General features: G+C 40.4%; 1 protein-coding gene across 2 annotated transcripts in view; it reads right to left on the bottom strand.

Annotated features, from left to right (window-relative positions):
* The window catches only part of LOC122820515 (RAS guanyl-releasing protein 2-like), a 57,427-nt gene that overhangs the window by 35,844 nt on the left and 6,661 nt on the right, over positions 1 to 14,922 (bottom strand). The window contains exons 1-7 of one of the 2 annotated variants that reach the window (XM_044097994.1): positions 12,218 to 12,292; positions 5,034 to 5,167; positions 4,819 to 4,921; positions 4,581 to 4,637; positions 2,885 to 3,016; positions 2,361 to 2,511; positions 881 to 1,054 (exon numbers count right to left, since the gene is read on the bottom strand). In XM_044097994.1, the coding sequence (XP_043953929.1) occupies positions 881 to 1,054; positions 2,361 to 2,511; positions 2,885 to 3,016; positions 4,581 to 4,637; positions 4,819 to 4,921; positions 5,034 to 5,103 (687 nt within the window). In that variant the 5' untranslated portion in view covers positions 5,104 to 5,167; positions 12,218 to 12,292. Of the gene's footprint in view, positions 1 to 880; positions 1,055 to 2,360; positions 2,512 to 2,884; positions 3,017 to 4,580; positions 4,638 to 4,818; positions 4,922 to 5,033; positions 5,168 to 12,217; positions 12,293 to 14,922 lie in introns of those variants that run through there. The other variant, XM_044097993.1, reaches the window with a different exon arrangement.

The following is a 14,922-nucleotide window of genomic DNA, read 5'->3' as shown; positions in this document are numbered from 1 at the left end:
AAAAAGTATTCACACCCTATGTAATTTCATGTTTGAATAAATCTTTTTTGTTTTTGTTTTTGTTCATGCAGTAATAAAAAATAAAACACCCAACCCTCTCTGCTCCTGTGCTATTCTAGAAGGATTACTGGTGTTATGAGATGGTTACCGCCTAACCTTAATATGCAAATGCCTAGTGGCTCCTACAGAGAACGGCATGCTGGGAAACTCCCTGGTGTTGGGTTCCTCTGCAGGAGCGGGGTTGTGGTAAGAGCAAGACTGAGTTAGAAATAAATGGTAATATTTCTCACACATTTGAATCTTCACCAAAAGAGAAATAAGCAATTTCCTTTCAAATGAAGGAGTAGATAATTGTTCAGTCGGTATGGAACATTAGAAAATATCATCTAATTATGTTTTGTTAGAACAGAATTATGTAATTCAGAATTATCAAATGTGTGCAGTGAGCAACAGGCGGAAACACAGACCTGGCGCCTCTTCCACAGTATGTTGTTTTCCTGCACATACTTTTATCAACCTTTTGGAGTGGAAAAAAAAAATACATTTCATTATCTTTTTCTAGAAGTAATTTTATTTACTTGGGGCAAATTTAAATGCAATTAGGTAAGTACACGAGCCAGCTATTCTTTAATCTACAAGGTTTTTCCTCCCGTACTAAAGCGCTCTCAGAGGAGATGTTTAAACACTTAGATTTATTACGGGGTTTTTTTTTTATTTGTTTCTCTACGTTTATTTTTTTTTTTTTTTCAGTTAAACTGATGCTATCCGGTGGGAAATCAGAGGCTTAATAGCTCTGTTTCACGTTTTCCGAGCTCCGGGCGATGCGACTCTCCGCGTAACTTCCTGGAAGCGGATCGCCAGCGAGCCGGGGACGACTAACCTGCGCCACCCTGATGAAATGGGAGACGACAGCCGCTCTCTGCTGGGCGGTGGGCTTGCTGAGCACCATGAGCTGGATCCACTGGGAGACGCTGTTGAAGAGCGTGATGAAGCGCTCCAGGATGGGGTTGTCCACCGTGCAGCCGTGCATCACGAAGCTGTGGTAGTCCTGAAACTGAGCAAAGAGGCAGGATGTCACTGAAAATGTTACGCTGCAAGGAGAGATCCAAACAGCAGTTATCACATTTTGAAATGAATCTGATAACTAAATTTCATGTAGTAGTAAATGATACAATTTGGCACCAAAAGCTATGATCCAAAATTGTTTAATGTGTGAAATTAACAAAGCAGAATGATGAAGCGAAGCAAAACCAAATGATGTCAAACACAGCATAACTGATATGTATGTTATAAAAAGAATTTGCATGAGAATGTTCAAATGACTGTTCTTCGATCACATTTTCCAACCACATTTTTTCCTCCCACTTAACTTTCTATTAATATGCTTGCATACAGTATTCTGTCAACATCCAGCTTTTCCAGTAATAACATTCTGTGGCTTCTGTTCACCAGCTGCGTTTCCATCGACCATATTTCGCAATTTGACATGTTTGAAAATAAGGTCGCTTATACGAAACTTGCAGGAAATTTCGGGAAAAAAATTTCTTTTTCAATAAAAAGTTTTGGTACTAGGACAAAGTGCTTTTGGCTTATTTCTCAAAACTACAACGGAAACACTTTTTTTCACATCACAAGAGTCACATGATCAACAACCGGATGTTGCCACTGGTGCAAACCACAAAGAAGAAGACGACAGGAAGAAGTTGGAGGATGATGACGTGGCGTGGTTTTTAATGACTCATTGCATGAACAAAGTTAAACATGTGAGATATAAATTGCGTTTCGTAGAATGACAGAATATTGAAAGCCTCACTAAACCTTTGCAGGTTTAGTGATAATTACCTGATTAGGGTGTGACATCATGAGTTTCTAATATTTCCCTTCTTCACAATATTCAAACTCAAGGGTGTAAAAATATGCTTTCACATAGGGCTGGTTTGGTTGGTTCGGATAGTTTTTGGTTTTGTATGATATCTTTGTTTATGATCTTGAATATTAAAATTTGATTTAAAAAAGCAAAAGAAATCATTAAGGGAGTGTATACTTATTCTATACACTGTTTAGAGCTGGACTGCATTGAAATGAATCAGATTGGCTGGAATTGAATTTGTTTCCAATGGGATTCTCTATGATGAGATATGATTTTATTACGGTTTCTATAAGTAAGCGTCTCATCTCCTCTTGTCTTCCAGAAATGCGGCCAAGAAAAAGATAGAAAAAAAAAATCTAAGTTCTACAAAATTAACTAAAAATACACGCCGCGCTTTGAAAGCTGACATCAGTCTTTATTGCTTGGCAACCACGGTTAACCTGTGGCACTGATCTAAGAGCTGTGAACAAGTCGACTCTGCAGCACTAACCAGAATCTTGCAGAAGGATTTGTACTCCAGGAAGGTCAGGTGCTCTGCCAGCTCCGATGAATCAAGGTGGTCGAACAGCAGAGACATTTTCCTCTTTTTAGAAACAGATGGGACACGCTGAGTCACCTGCCGCTTCCATTTATACGACGGCCTGCGAGCAGAGACACGGAACAGATCATTATTCTTTATAGATGTTATTTTCAAACAGCGTCATAAAAGTCGTGAGGACCCAGGTTTATAGCCGCTGGAAAATGTGACATTACCGACTCCCCCGGAAAGCCACAGAGATCCAGCTTTAATTGGAGAATCTAGTCTGTTTTTTCAACCTCCAAAAATCTAAAAATCAGCTACATATTTTTAAATGGAGGTTAAAATGGATTCGTACTTGAGTTTATCGTTAAAGAAGCGAAACGAGTCGCTGACCCTTCACAGCTCAGCAATGTCAATTAAACACAATGCTGACACCTGTGGAGACAGACTGCCAGCCCCAACAACACGCAGCACTTAGCAGCCAGGTCACTCACACGCTGTCCAGGTCGATGAGCTGACTCTGCCTCTCGTTGCCTCCGGTGGTCAGGAGGTCTTTAAAGTCTTTGATCTGCTCCTCCAGCTCGGGGTTCAGAGTGAACTCAGCAGGGAACTCAGAGATCCAGTACCTGGAAGAAAGGCCGCAGGAAGAACAGCAGACGGATGAAGTAGTGGATGCTGAAAGGAGTCTGGGTTTGTGCAGCTTGAAATGTTTCATAAATCTATCTTTCTGGATCGTTACTTTTGCTGCTAGGTGAAAATAGAAAAGTTTGACACAGTATGAGAGGCTGTGTTAAATTTCACATGGAGCGTGTTGCAAAAATGTTCACAACCCATTTTTCACATTAAAACCACTGATTAGTGTAAAATTGTCAACTGGAATCAACATGATAAAAATAAAACAGCTGGGCTGGCACTTCTTACTGAGAGGTTAATTGCGCTAACGCTAAAGCACTGCGCCAGCATAAGTGGTAGCTAATACTAAAACATTACACCAAGATGATATTTAGTGGAAGCTACTGCTAAAGTGCTACACAGCTCAGCAATTTCAACACAGTATATATTTAGCGAATGCTAATGCTAAAGCAATAGAACAACCCTGCATTTAAAGGATGCTAAAACATCCAGTGTTTACTGGAAGCTAATACTAAAGCAAAAAAAAAACAACTCGGCATTCAGCAGAGGCTAATGCTGAGGCGCTAACTTCAATTCAACTTATATCTGCCTTTGAAAGACTACAACCCTCATGCACCAATTTAATTTTGACATTATACTTTACACTTTCTATAATATCCTTAGATATTGTATTTATGTTTATATTGTCTTCTCTATAGTTTGTGTTTTATTTTATTCTTGTATGTTTTATGCTTAAAATAAAGTTGGTAGCAGAGAAAATGTGAGAAGAGGAAACAGAAGTGCAACATAAACAGAATATAACTACTTTAAAAATTAACGATCAGTACCAAAAACATCAACGCAGATGTCCAACAGTGCTTTAGAATTTGTCCAGAAAAAATCATTTAGGGGAAGCTAAGAGTGCTTAGCGTTTTCAAAGTTAGCAAAAGCACTAAACACCAAAATAGCTCTGCTATTAGCAAATTAGGGGATTGGTGGAAATGTGCACACCACAGTCAAAAAAAATTACAAATGAAAATCTAAAATGTCTAAATGCTGTTTCAGTTAGTCTTTATTACTCCTTCTAAAGTTTCCCCAATATTCCTTATTGATTCTATTGATCAATGCTCGATTCATCCAGAGAGCAGAAAACAGAAAAAAATGAGTATTTTTGCTTAAATAGTTCTTACACAGAAATCAGAATTTCTTTTTACACAGAAATCAGAATTTCTGTGTAAAAAATGACATCAGTAGATTAGAATTTTATAAATTCTGTGATTGGATATTTGACCCTTAATCTCTAATCAGATTTAGGATATTTGTGTTGATCTTCAATAAAATCCATCCACCGTTCAGCTTGTCTTTTACAAAATCGCTCTAAAACGCGTCGATGTTTATACTTGCTACATGACAAAATATGTAAAAGTTCAAAGGGTGTGAATATGTGAAACACTGTGAGGCGGAAATGAGAACGAGGAGGCTAATTAAAGAACGAGAGTGAGAAGAAAGACTCAGCTTTGACAGACGAGACAAAAAAAAGACAACACGAGATCATTATCAGACAGAGGAGATCATTACTTGACAAGGTGGCATATTCTCGTTCGACGTTCCTCGGTGCAGCTCTCCTCTCGGGATCTTGTTAAGTTAAGGTGTAAAAATCTGTTTCGGGGTAAATACACAAGGACAGAAGAAACTAAGACTTTTAGTTGAACATATGTTCAAATCCTGAAATGAGGTTTGCAATTAACAGCTCTGTGTATTCGTAGGCAGACACCAGAAGGGAAAACCTGAAATGTATGCAGATGTCAAAGGATACTGAAGCACAAGCTTCCTGGCCATGTCTGTGGAAGGGATGTACCAGGGGTGCATCATGAGGAACATGCGGACCAGGGAGGCGTCCTTCAAAGTGCCTTTCTCATCTTCAAAAACAAATCAGGTTTGGTCAGAGTGTGCTGGTTTCCAAACCCCTGTACTTACTGCTACTGGAAGCCACATAAGTAAATTTTTTTTCTGAAGAGGTGAATGACGAACCGAAGGCTTGGATGCAGGCCTCCACCAGCTCGTCCACCGAGGCAGACTGCTCTGATAGGATGGACTCCATGGTTCCCTCCAGTCTCTGTGTTCACCTGGCTTCCTCCAGTCTGGTTGGAATCTTGTGGCGCTCACTGAGAGGAGAGGATCAGAAAGTGAGCGAAAGGCTTGGTCCGTTTGAGTCGACACAAAACAGAAAACACCTTTTCATCAGCTGTAACTGGAATAGTTCAAAGTGTGACGTCCACTTCCTGTGAGGAGTTTAAAAAAAGGGTGTAAATGTCTTGCTAACTTTGGGTTTTAAACGATTTAGTTTCTCCAGAACACGAGCTGATGTGTGGTAGACGATACTGTGTTTTAAGGTTGAAAAGCAGCTTTACTTCAGTGTCCAAACAGAGCAAAAAGGGGACAGTGGCTGATTTTCATTTCCTCTGTGACGGTAGACAAGAGCAGCTTCACATGCAAGTATTGACCGATCTGCCGAAATTAAGGAAACCATGACTGATCGATCGATGCATCCTGACCTTTAGTCCATGTTGACAGTGACACTGATTATGAACCAATACAAACGTCATCTACTTAAGAAGTGCTTACTCTACATTTTTGCTTGAGACGATGTATGAAAATGACAATAATGGTCAATAAATGTTACATCATGGTAACTACAACAGTCAATTTACTGTATCATTTCAAGAATTTGATTCTTTTTGGTTTGCTTTAAATAAAAGCTAGGATATTACATTATGCATACTACATTACACAGAGTGTTTAATTTAGAGATCATAGTGATTGCAGTTAACCTAGATCTTCATTTTAATCATGAAGACATCCTCACTCCTCCCCCTGAACACCAACATGCAAGCTGAGGTGTGGACCGTGAAGGTGGTGAATAGATAATCAGTGGGCTGGGTTTCAACATGTCAGCCTACCGACTGCTGCTCTCAAATTGTCCGTTGCAACTCTGGTGCAATTCAATTCCAAAATATTGCACACACCGATAATGCAATTATGATTGCAGTAAATAGTTTGAGCAGCTTTAATAAATATGCAATGAATCTCTTTACATAACCACATTACGCACATGCATTCATTTTGAATGAGATATTTTGATAGGAGGCAACGGTCTAAGCCATTCTTCCATGCAGTTCTACAATCAAGACGTGTCATAAGCCCTTTAAAATACCAGCATATTTTTAAGTTTTCTAAATAAATGGCATAAAATACATTAAAATACAGTGTTTATATTAGTAATCTTTTCTGTTGACATTAAAATGTTGCGGAAAAAAAAAGTCTGTGATGACGCATAACAGGATTAGAAGACAATTTATGAACATGCCTCTGTAACTCAGGCAACATAAGCTTGGGAGGGTTTTTTCACTTCTTACGCCACCTTATCTCCGCTCATCTTAACTGATGTCTATTTGCATCAACTGTAATCTGGGTAACTGTTTAGCCACAGAGCACAGTGCCTTGAGCTTTGTGACAGTCTGTCCACTAACAGACACACACATGCACGCAGGCACACACACACAGAGAAATCTTCGATTTATTTGGGGAATTTTGGGGAGCTTTCACACCTGATGGTCTGGTAGACTCGGATCCATTGGGAACCAAACTTGAAACATTTGTTACATTTTCAGCTATCTTGGTTTCCTTTTAAACTGGACTGTGTCAAATGAACCAAACTCCTTGAAAAACCTGATCCTCCACCCCTCGCCTTTGGTGGCGCTGCACCAAGAACCATTGAAGGAAACAACATGAAAACCTCTGAAGAAGACACCAAGCGCAACTTCTTTCTTCAGGAAACGTAAAACGGAAATGGAGTAGCATCAAATTTTGGCAGTTGCAGGATTTTATTTTCATCCCTGTCAGAAAACTACGAACCATTTTTCCTGCTAGTTGTTTTGGTTGTATTTACCCAGAATCCCCTGCGATCTATTCTGCTTCTCGCTTTTGGAGCACACTCCAGACTAGATTTGTAGGAGGACAGAGTTTGTTTTTGTTTTTCAGAGTTTGATTGTGCTGTCACACCTTCCCAAATGAATTACAGTTCACTTCAAGTGAACTAAACAGTGCTGGTGTGAATGCACTCTGTGATAAAGCAGTACATAAAACTATTTTATAAATAAAAATCTGACATGGGACTATGCATTTTGTTCAATATTCATCTCACTCCCAGCTGTGTGTAATTTATTTTATTTTATTGGCTATTCTGATTCCGAGATTTGTGACAGACCATCTTGCCTCATTTCCACTGAGCGGTACAGCACAGGTCACTGGGGTTCGGTACTCTGTTTCATGGTCCAACGTATCCGGGATAATGTTTCCACCTCCAGTTGAACTCTTGCGAGGCAGAAAGGGTTAAACTCAACACCTGACATTGTGTCACACTAGTGACGAGTAACCTGACGCACCAGTATGACGTAATGTAGGTGTTCGCGCGACAAAAGTACGTTATGAACTAGTGTGCCTTGTGCTCGTCACAATTAGCAATGCTTTCAAAAGTTGCAAGATGACAGCTCTCTGGGAGTGGACTTGGCTAGGAGGCCTTGCAACCACAAAGACTTGGAGCTAGACAACAAAGTCAAAAGGTCAAAATGCCAGTGGAAACATAGTGGTCAGCAATATTAAGGAATGCAAGATTCTAAAATGCCAACAATAGATTTCTTCATTCAATGTTGAGGATGTTTTAAACATGCTGTACTTCTTAATGTTGGGCTTAACTGTAAGCTATGAATGCCAAAGACCAGACAGAGGGAATTTTAGCAAATTGTACTTCAACACTCCTGAATCAGATCTCTGAATTCCTCATCAACTGTCCTTCAGCTCTGCAGAGGTCCTGTATCGAGACATTCATTTGATTCAGACATGTTGGAGGGCATGCATCTCAAGTAACTAGAGGACTGTGGCTTTGTTGGTAGGCCGATATAAGAGGCTGACGATATCTATTGTTATGAAATTTCAAATGAAACAATGCAGCTCCAAAACTGTACAAAAGAAAATGTGCTTACACAAGCTGACTGACTTGATGACTGAACTTTGGATACAGACATGACGAGCTATGTGCAAGGCTGATAGAAAACCGCAGAACAATCAGCAGGAAACCAACATTCAGTCTGCGGACGTGGAACTAAACTGATATCACAGTCTTACCAAGATGCCTAAAAAAAGAAATGCCTGCTGCATTTTTTTTTTTTTGTTCTCAATTCCTCAAAATGCTTGGCGGAGTAAAGTCCACCTCCAAATTATCTCATCTGTTGTCTTGTCTTTGATACAATCCGCTGGCACAGAGCGACATGAGAGAAACCCCTTGGACTCGTTTTCTGTAAAGTGACAAAGTTTAGCAACAAAACCACCAACAGCACGCCCCTGTGGACGCAACTCTTAACGGACGCCCTGTCGACGGCGAGGCTCGGTGAGCGTGAGAAGGGTGTGATAAGTGTGTGTACATATCAATTGTGCCTGACACAATGAAGGCTTTCACTGCGCTGCCTCTGCCGCAGCACGGTGGGTGGACACGCTCAATTACAGGCCTCCGCAAGCTGCCGTGGCCGAACTCGTGTGCGTGGGGACGCTCAGGGGAGAAGACTGAGAAAAAGAGTTAAGTGCGACCTGAAAGCTTCAGAGTCTCTGCATCACGCTCATCAAATCATCAAAGGGAGAGAGAGAGAGAAAGACGACGGAAACCATTGCTATGATAAAAACAGAGAGTTAAACTAGTCAGCTGCAGATGTGTGATTTTGTACCCAGTTATAGATAAGATAAGACTGTAAGAAAACTAGAAACTAGAAACAAGAGTTGCCCACAGGAAGCATGTTTGAGCTATAGAGCTGTGCTCCACTGAAGAATGAAACCTCACAATAAAAATACCACCGTCTGTGTTAGCCAACCATCATCTGAGCTCCGAGATCTAATCTTACCTGTACTGAATAAATGCAGAGTTTCTTCTATTTTTAATTGAACATTGTATTTATTACAGAAAAACAGCTTTCCAGACCAACCCGGCTCTATGTGAGAACATTTAAACCTCAACAACTGCCATCAAACAAAAACGTCACTGAATCTTTTACATCACCATGGAGGAATCTGCTGTGAAGAATTATTTTAATTTAGCTGATTAATGGAACTTTTAAGTTCTTCCCACAGCATCTTAGAACTGCATATGGCAATGGATTCACAAGATTGGTCAAACATGTAAAAACAACACAACTTTAATTTGTTCTCTCAGTGGAATTAGGAGAACAGCAGCCAGTGTAAAACAAATAATAAAGAAACTGAAACTGACAAACAAACAATACGGTGACTACCTTGGTCTCATTACTACTTGAGTAGCAAAACAAATTGAATGTATTTAAATTATTGCATTTTTGTTTTGGTAAGGTCATGTTCAATTAAAAGCACATGATTAAATTAACAGCATCGGGTTCAATTCTTACTGTAAGGACTCGTATTACTACTTCTCAGTTAGTGTCTACTATTTGAAGCTTTAGTTCTGTCTTCCATATCCAAGTAGAATTGGTTCTACATGATAACCTTAACTGACTCGAAAATCAAACTGAATCGAAAATCAATCGAAATGAATTGTGAATCGAATCGATTTGGGAAATCCAAATTGATACTCAGCGCTAGTAATTCCTAATTGGTTTGGATAGATTCTTCCCCCCATCATAAAATAAAAACATTTTGGGGCGTGCTCCGGTGGCGTAGCGGTTAGCGCGCCCCAAGCTTGGAGGCTTTCAGTCCTCGACGCAGCCGTCGCGGGTTCGATTCCCGGACCAGACGACATTTGCTGCATGTCTTCCCCCCTTTCCTGTCAGCCTACTATGAAAAAAGGGACACTAGAGCCCACAAAAAGGACCCCCTGGTGGGGAAAAAAAAAAAAAAAAACATTTTAGAGCTAAACTGAGGAAATCTGGACAGAAGGCAGCATTGTATAACTGTCTGAACTGAGACGGAGGAAAGTGACGTGTGTGCAGCCATAATCACCATTAATGATGCGGGGAAATCTAGATCTGAAAGGTGAGGGCAGTTCAGTGACAAAATGAGCCGACTTCAGAACAGCGTGTTCTCGTGGCTGTGGAAGCATTTGAAGCGTTGGCCTCTTCTCTCAGCAGCTGTGATAGTGCAGACACACAGGGAGCATGGCTGCTTTTATCGGAGGCAGTCTGACACGGCGGCACAGCCTGTGCCCGTCCTGGTGATGATGCCATCTCGCCGTTGCATGCGAGAACATCATCCATCACCGAACCGACAGCAGCGCTTTATCACAACCAAGAGAACAATCCTCTCAAAGTTCTCCGGAGGCTTTGCTCTGACTTATTCTTTGACAGTTTTTCCCCTTTTTTTCTTCTGTAATTTTGCTTTTGTTTCCACAGCTGTGCGGCGGCAGAGCGAGTAAAGGTAAAGCAGGCGACAAGGGGCTTTGGTGTCATCTGTGGTTGCCTGGTGACGCCGGCCCAGGGCCATCGATCAGGCAGATTAAGGGGCGGGATGGGGCGCAGCGGGGATGGCTGCCTGGTCAATCCACAGTGCACTGCTGCCTCACTGGACAATGAAAATGTCACATCCTCTGGCTGGACACAGACAGATACACTCTGACCATAGCCTTTGTCATTTCGGCTGCTTCAGAGGAACTCTTTCGATTCTTCTGTCTACTTTCATCACCCAGAAACCTTTGACTTCTACCATCTGTTCTCCAGATACACAATTATTTTCTGAACAATTGTTTGTTTAGATTTTTTTTAAAAGCAAGGCGCCATACATCAACATATCGGCTATAGTTGGCCATTTTTACATCTCTGAATGCAATTTTTCAGTTGGATTTAAGTCTGAACTTTGACTGGGCCATTCTAACACAGTCTAGCTCTAGCAGGATTCCTTCCAGGATCGTCATGTATTTGGCACCGTCCGCCTTCCCAAAAACTTTGACCAGGTTCTTGTCGGTGCCGAAGAAAAGCATCCCTGCAGCATTTCCTATTTCTGCCACCATATGACATTATGAGAACGGTAGTTTCAGAGTAATATGCTAAAAAGTTATAACTTGACCTCATTTCAATAGCTTCTTCCTCATATTTGCTCTCTCCCCTTGCAGGTCGTGTGGAAAACTTCAAATGTAACATTTTTATGATTTCCTTCTTGCCACTCTTCAATAAAGACAAGAGTTGTGGAGTTAACAGATAACGGTTGTCCTCTTAGTAGAGTGCTGTGGATTTCTGCAGTTCCTCCACAGTTACCATGGGCTGTTCAGCTGCATCTCTGATTAACTCTCCCCTTGTGTTATAAATAAATGAACTCTTTTTATCAGTTATGTTTGTTCTGATGCACCACATTTGATTTAGGGGTATCACTATTTCAGTTATGCTCCACTTTATAGTGGTCTGCCACATCAAGTTTCAATTAAGCCCTTTGAAGTCTGTGGCTGTAGTGTGACAAAATGTCAAAAAGTTGAAGAAATGCTTTTGGAAGCCATTGTCCTCGCCTATTCACGAGCTGCAACGTAGAACTTTGATATTAAAAAAAGACGAGAGACTATAAATCATTCCATTACTGTGTGAAGAACACAACTCCAGCTCTGACTAATGTCATGACAGTCACAAACACGCAAATGTCTATACTAATACTGTCTTGGTATTGGTTTTTCCATAATGAGCTCATTTCCACACTCATACATCCCCTGCACAAAGCACAGCCTCCATGCAGTCATTAATGAATTCGTTTTGATTTCTCTCCCTGGTGTTAAGTTTTCCCAACACTGACTGATGCTTTTGTGAATAATGGTTTTGAGCCAAATAGCAAATATGTATAAATAAGATATTAAATGAGTCACATTCCTGGTAATATTACTGGTCTTCCAAATGTGAGGGTGTGATGTGATTTATTAATTCTCAGAAATTGGATACAAACCCAGCACAAACAATAAAATATGTGGAGCAATAATGTGCTGTCAGTGTTTAAATTTTTAATAGACAAGGCTATTTTAACCTAGCTAAAACTATACATATCAAATGTGATTCATAGTCTGCTCCTTTTAAGCAACTTAAGCTAACTTTAGGCTGGCTGATGAAAATGGCTAAGAGAAGATTGGCATTTTGTACCTAATGTTACTGTTACCGGACCGGTTAGTGCAGCCGGTCTGGCAATTACAGACACTAAAGCATCGTTTGTGAGTAAATGGATCAAATTACCTTGCTAGGTTGTTAGCATTTCTTCCGAAGTTTGCTAACAATTCTGTACAAATTAGCCACATTCAAACAGTGGTTTACTGGGGCTAATAACTGAGCTAAGAAGAACTAGACCTGGAAATAAAAAGTCAGTTAGTCTGAAAAATGCTTATAACTGCCTTTTTTAATTGTTTAAACCTTCAACGTACTTTAATATGAATCAATATGCACAATGGAAACCATCTTAGCACGGCAACAGAAGTTAGAATTCATAATATTCCTACTTCAATAGCACTTCTGGATTGGCTGTGTTGCTAACAGTAGCTACATGTGTGACATGTAGCATTTTAACTCCCCAAGCTGGATTTTCCTTTGATATGCTATATGACTAAATATAGCATATCAAAATCTGTGAATAGGAAATATTTCTGTGAATAACAAGAGAATCCTCAAATACTAAACCCCAAACAGCTGTGGGTCCAGGGTATGTCAGGCAGTAGAAGTGACTTGAAAATTGTTGTGAAGTGTTCATTTGACAAAAACCAGGAGAATAATATAAACTGCAAATTCACAGTCTGATGTGTAAATAATGTTAGATAGGAGACATGTCTGATCTCACTGCTCTACCAAACATCTGTTAAAAGTTAGCCAGGTAGATTCAGGCTTCGCTCCACATCTAGACACATTTAGAGTTTGTTTTCTTTATTATTCTGTGGCTAACTCTGAGCTTGATTAGCTTGATTATTCAATTTTTGACTGTATGTTGTTTTCTTTATAACTTGGTAATTTTCTGGTTTTATTATGTAAAGCACCTTCAAGCACTTGGCTGAGGAAATGTGCTATACAAATCAACTGCTGGCTAGTTCTGCTCATATTGATCTGTATAAAGTTTTAACTTTCAGAGCCAGAGCTTTTTAAAGCACCTGATGTCACATGATAATAATAAAGTATAGCTGAACAGTTCAAACCTGATGGAAATGTTGTTAATGGGTAACTTCAACAAGGATATGGACCATTCCTGGAATCAAATATATCTGGGACGATGAGTTCACAGTAATTCTGAGTTGGGGACATTATGCCATCCTCTTGTCCTAATCGAGTGAAAACACTATACAAGCACCACTTTTATCCCAGCACATAGACAGACTGGACTTATCTCTGGCCTAACACCCTCCAGTTAGTCTCAGGAAGTTGTAGTGAGGAGCTATGTGACGGCACAGATAGAGTTGTCCAGAAAAGACAGAGCAGCAGAAGGCATGGATCTATTTACAGACTGCAAGGTACTGAGAGCAGGAAGGGAAATATTTCTTTTTCCCTGGACACGCAGAGTGCAACGCTGGTGGGGGATCACCGGCTGCAAACACAGATTAGCAGCCGCCGTTCTTCCTCAGGGAGGGGAGAAGGGAAGGAGAAGGACGGAGAGAGCTTCAGCTTATTCCGACATGGAAAACAGTCGGCTGAAGAGGGAGAGAAGAGAAACCCGAAGGCTTCGTAATGATAAAAACCCTAGAAGATGATGAAAAGCTACTCGAATGTGTTTGCTAAACAAATTATTTTCAATAAATTTGGAATAACAGAAGGAAATGGTGGAGAGTAACATGCAAATTTAATAAGGTCCAGCTGGGACGTGACAGCTGGGAGCTGCACGCTCTAAAACAACAACGATAAGAAAAAAAAGAAAACAAAACTGAAAAGTCATGCCACATGTTTCACATCTGCCACACTGTAATATTTCTCATCTCTGTGCTGTGACTTTACATGACGCGTGGGGGAGGGACAGCAGCACGTTCTGGTAGAGAAGCCAACAGTGCATCATTGTGTCACGCCGCTTTGTTTTCAGGGCCTTCCTGCTCAAATGTCTGTCCGTTAAAACAGATGTGGGGAGTTTTTGCTTCATGACAAATACCGGAAGGGTGTGTGAGTTTGTGAAATGTGGAGGGTGTATGTGCCTCTGTGCACTTAAAAAAATTTTAAAGAAGTTAAACTTAGTTCATGCATTATTCTGAACTGGTGTCAAGACTTTTTGACTGTGAGATAAGACCTTGTGGCATATTGGGCAACAGAGCAAACGTGAGACATGGTGTCTCAGCCAGGCTTCTCGCTGAACCCTACGCCGCTCAATCTCAGAACTCGCCTCCTCTGTGCCTCTGCAACGCCTCACTGTGGAATCTCACTTCCTGTTGTGACACAGACTTTCTTCTAACACAGAGGATTTTAAAGTCTAAAGTAGCACAGTCAAAGATTAAGAAACAGTCTTATATGTTGGTCAGACATTTAAAAGTAATTGACCCCCTTATAGATGTCTTCCGTTGTCCAACAAAGACAGCCTGACCAACTACACAAATCCCTTTTCAATTGATGATTGTATTTATTAAGGTATCCAAATCAGTCTGACCTTGTGTGAGAAAGTATTAGGTCCTTACATCGTGTGGCAACTTGCAAAGTGTTTTTACAGAATTATAGAGTAAATTATATCAACTCTTCTTTGCAGAATTGTTTTAGTTCAGTCACATTAGCAGTGTTTCCATCCAAATGTCATGCGAATTCTGAACAAACTTTTAAAAAGTTGCAAAAAAGAATAAGAGAAAAAAAGGGAATTAGTTTCCTTCTACTTCTTTGGGTTAAATTCAACCAGTGCAATTCTGCCAGATGTTGATGTTACAGCCGTAACAGGAAGTTGAGGTTGCTAGCTCTGTGCATGGACTACGCATTTCAGAAGAATGCAGAAA

Source organism: Gambusia affinis, linkage group LG18 (genome assembly GCF_019740435.1).
Source record: "Gambusia affinis linkage group LG18, SWU_Gaff_1.0, whole genome shotgun sequence".
NCBI classification, from domain to species: Eukaryota; Metazoa; Chordata; class Actinopteri; order Cyprinodontiformes; family Poeciliidae; genus Gambusia; species Gambusia affinis.
The sequence above is the reverse complement of the archived record's forward strand: the minus strand, read 5'-3'. Positions and strand labels throughout refer to the sequence as shown.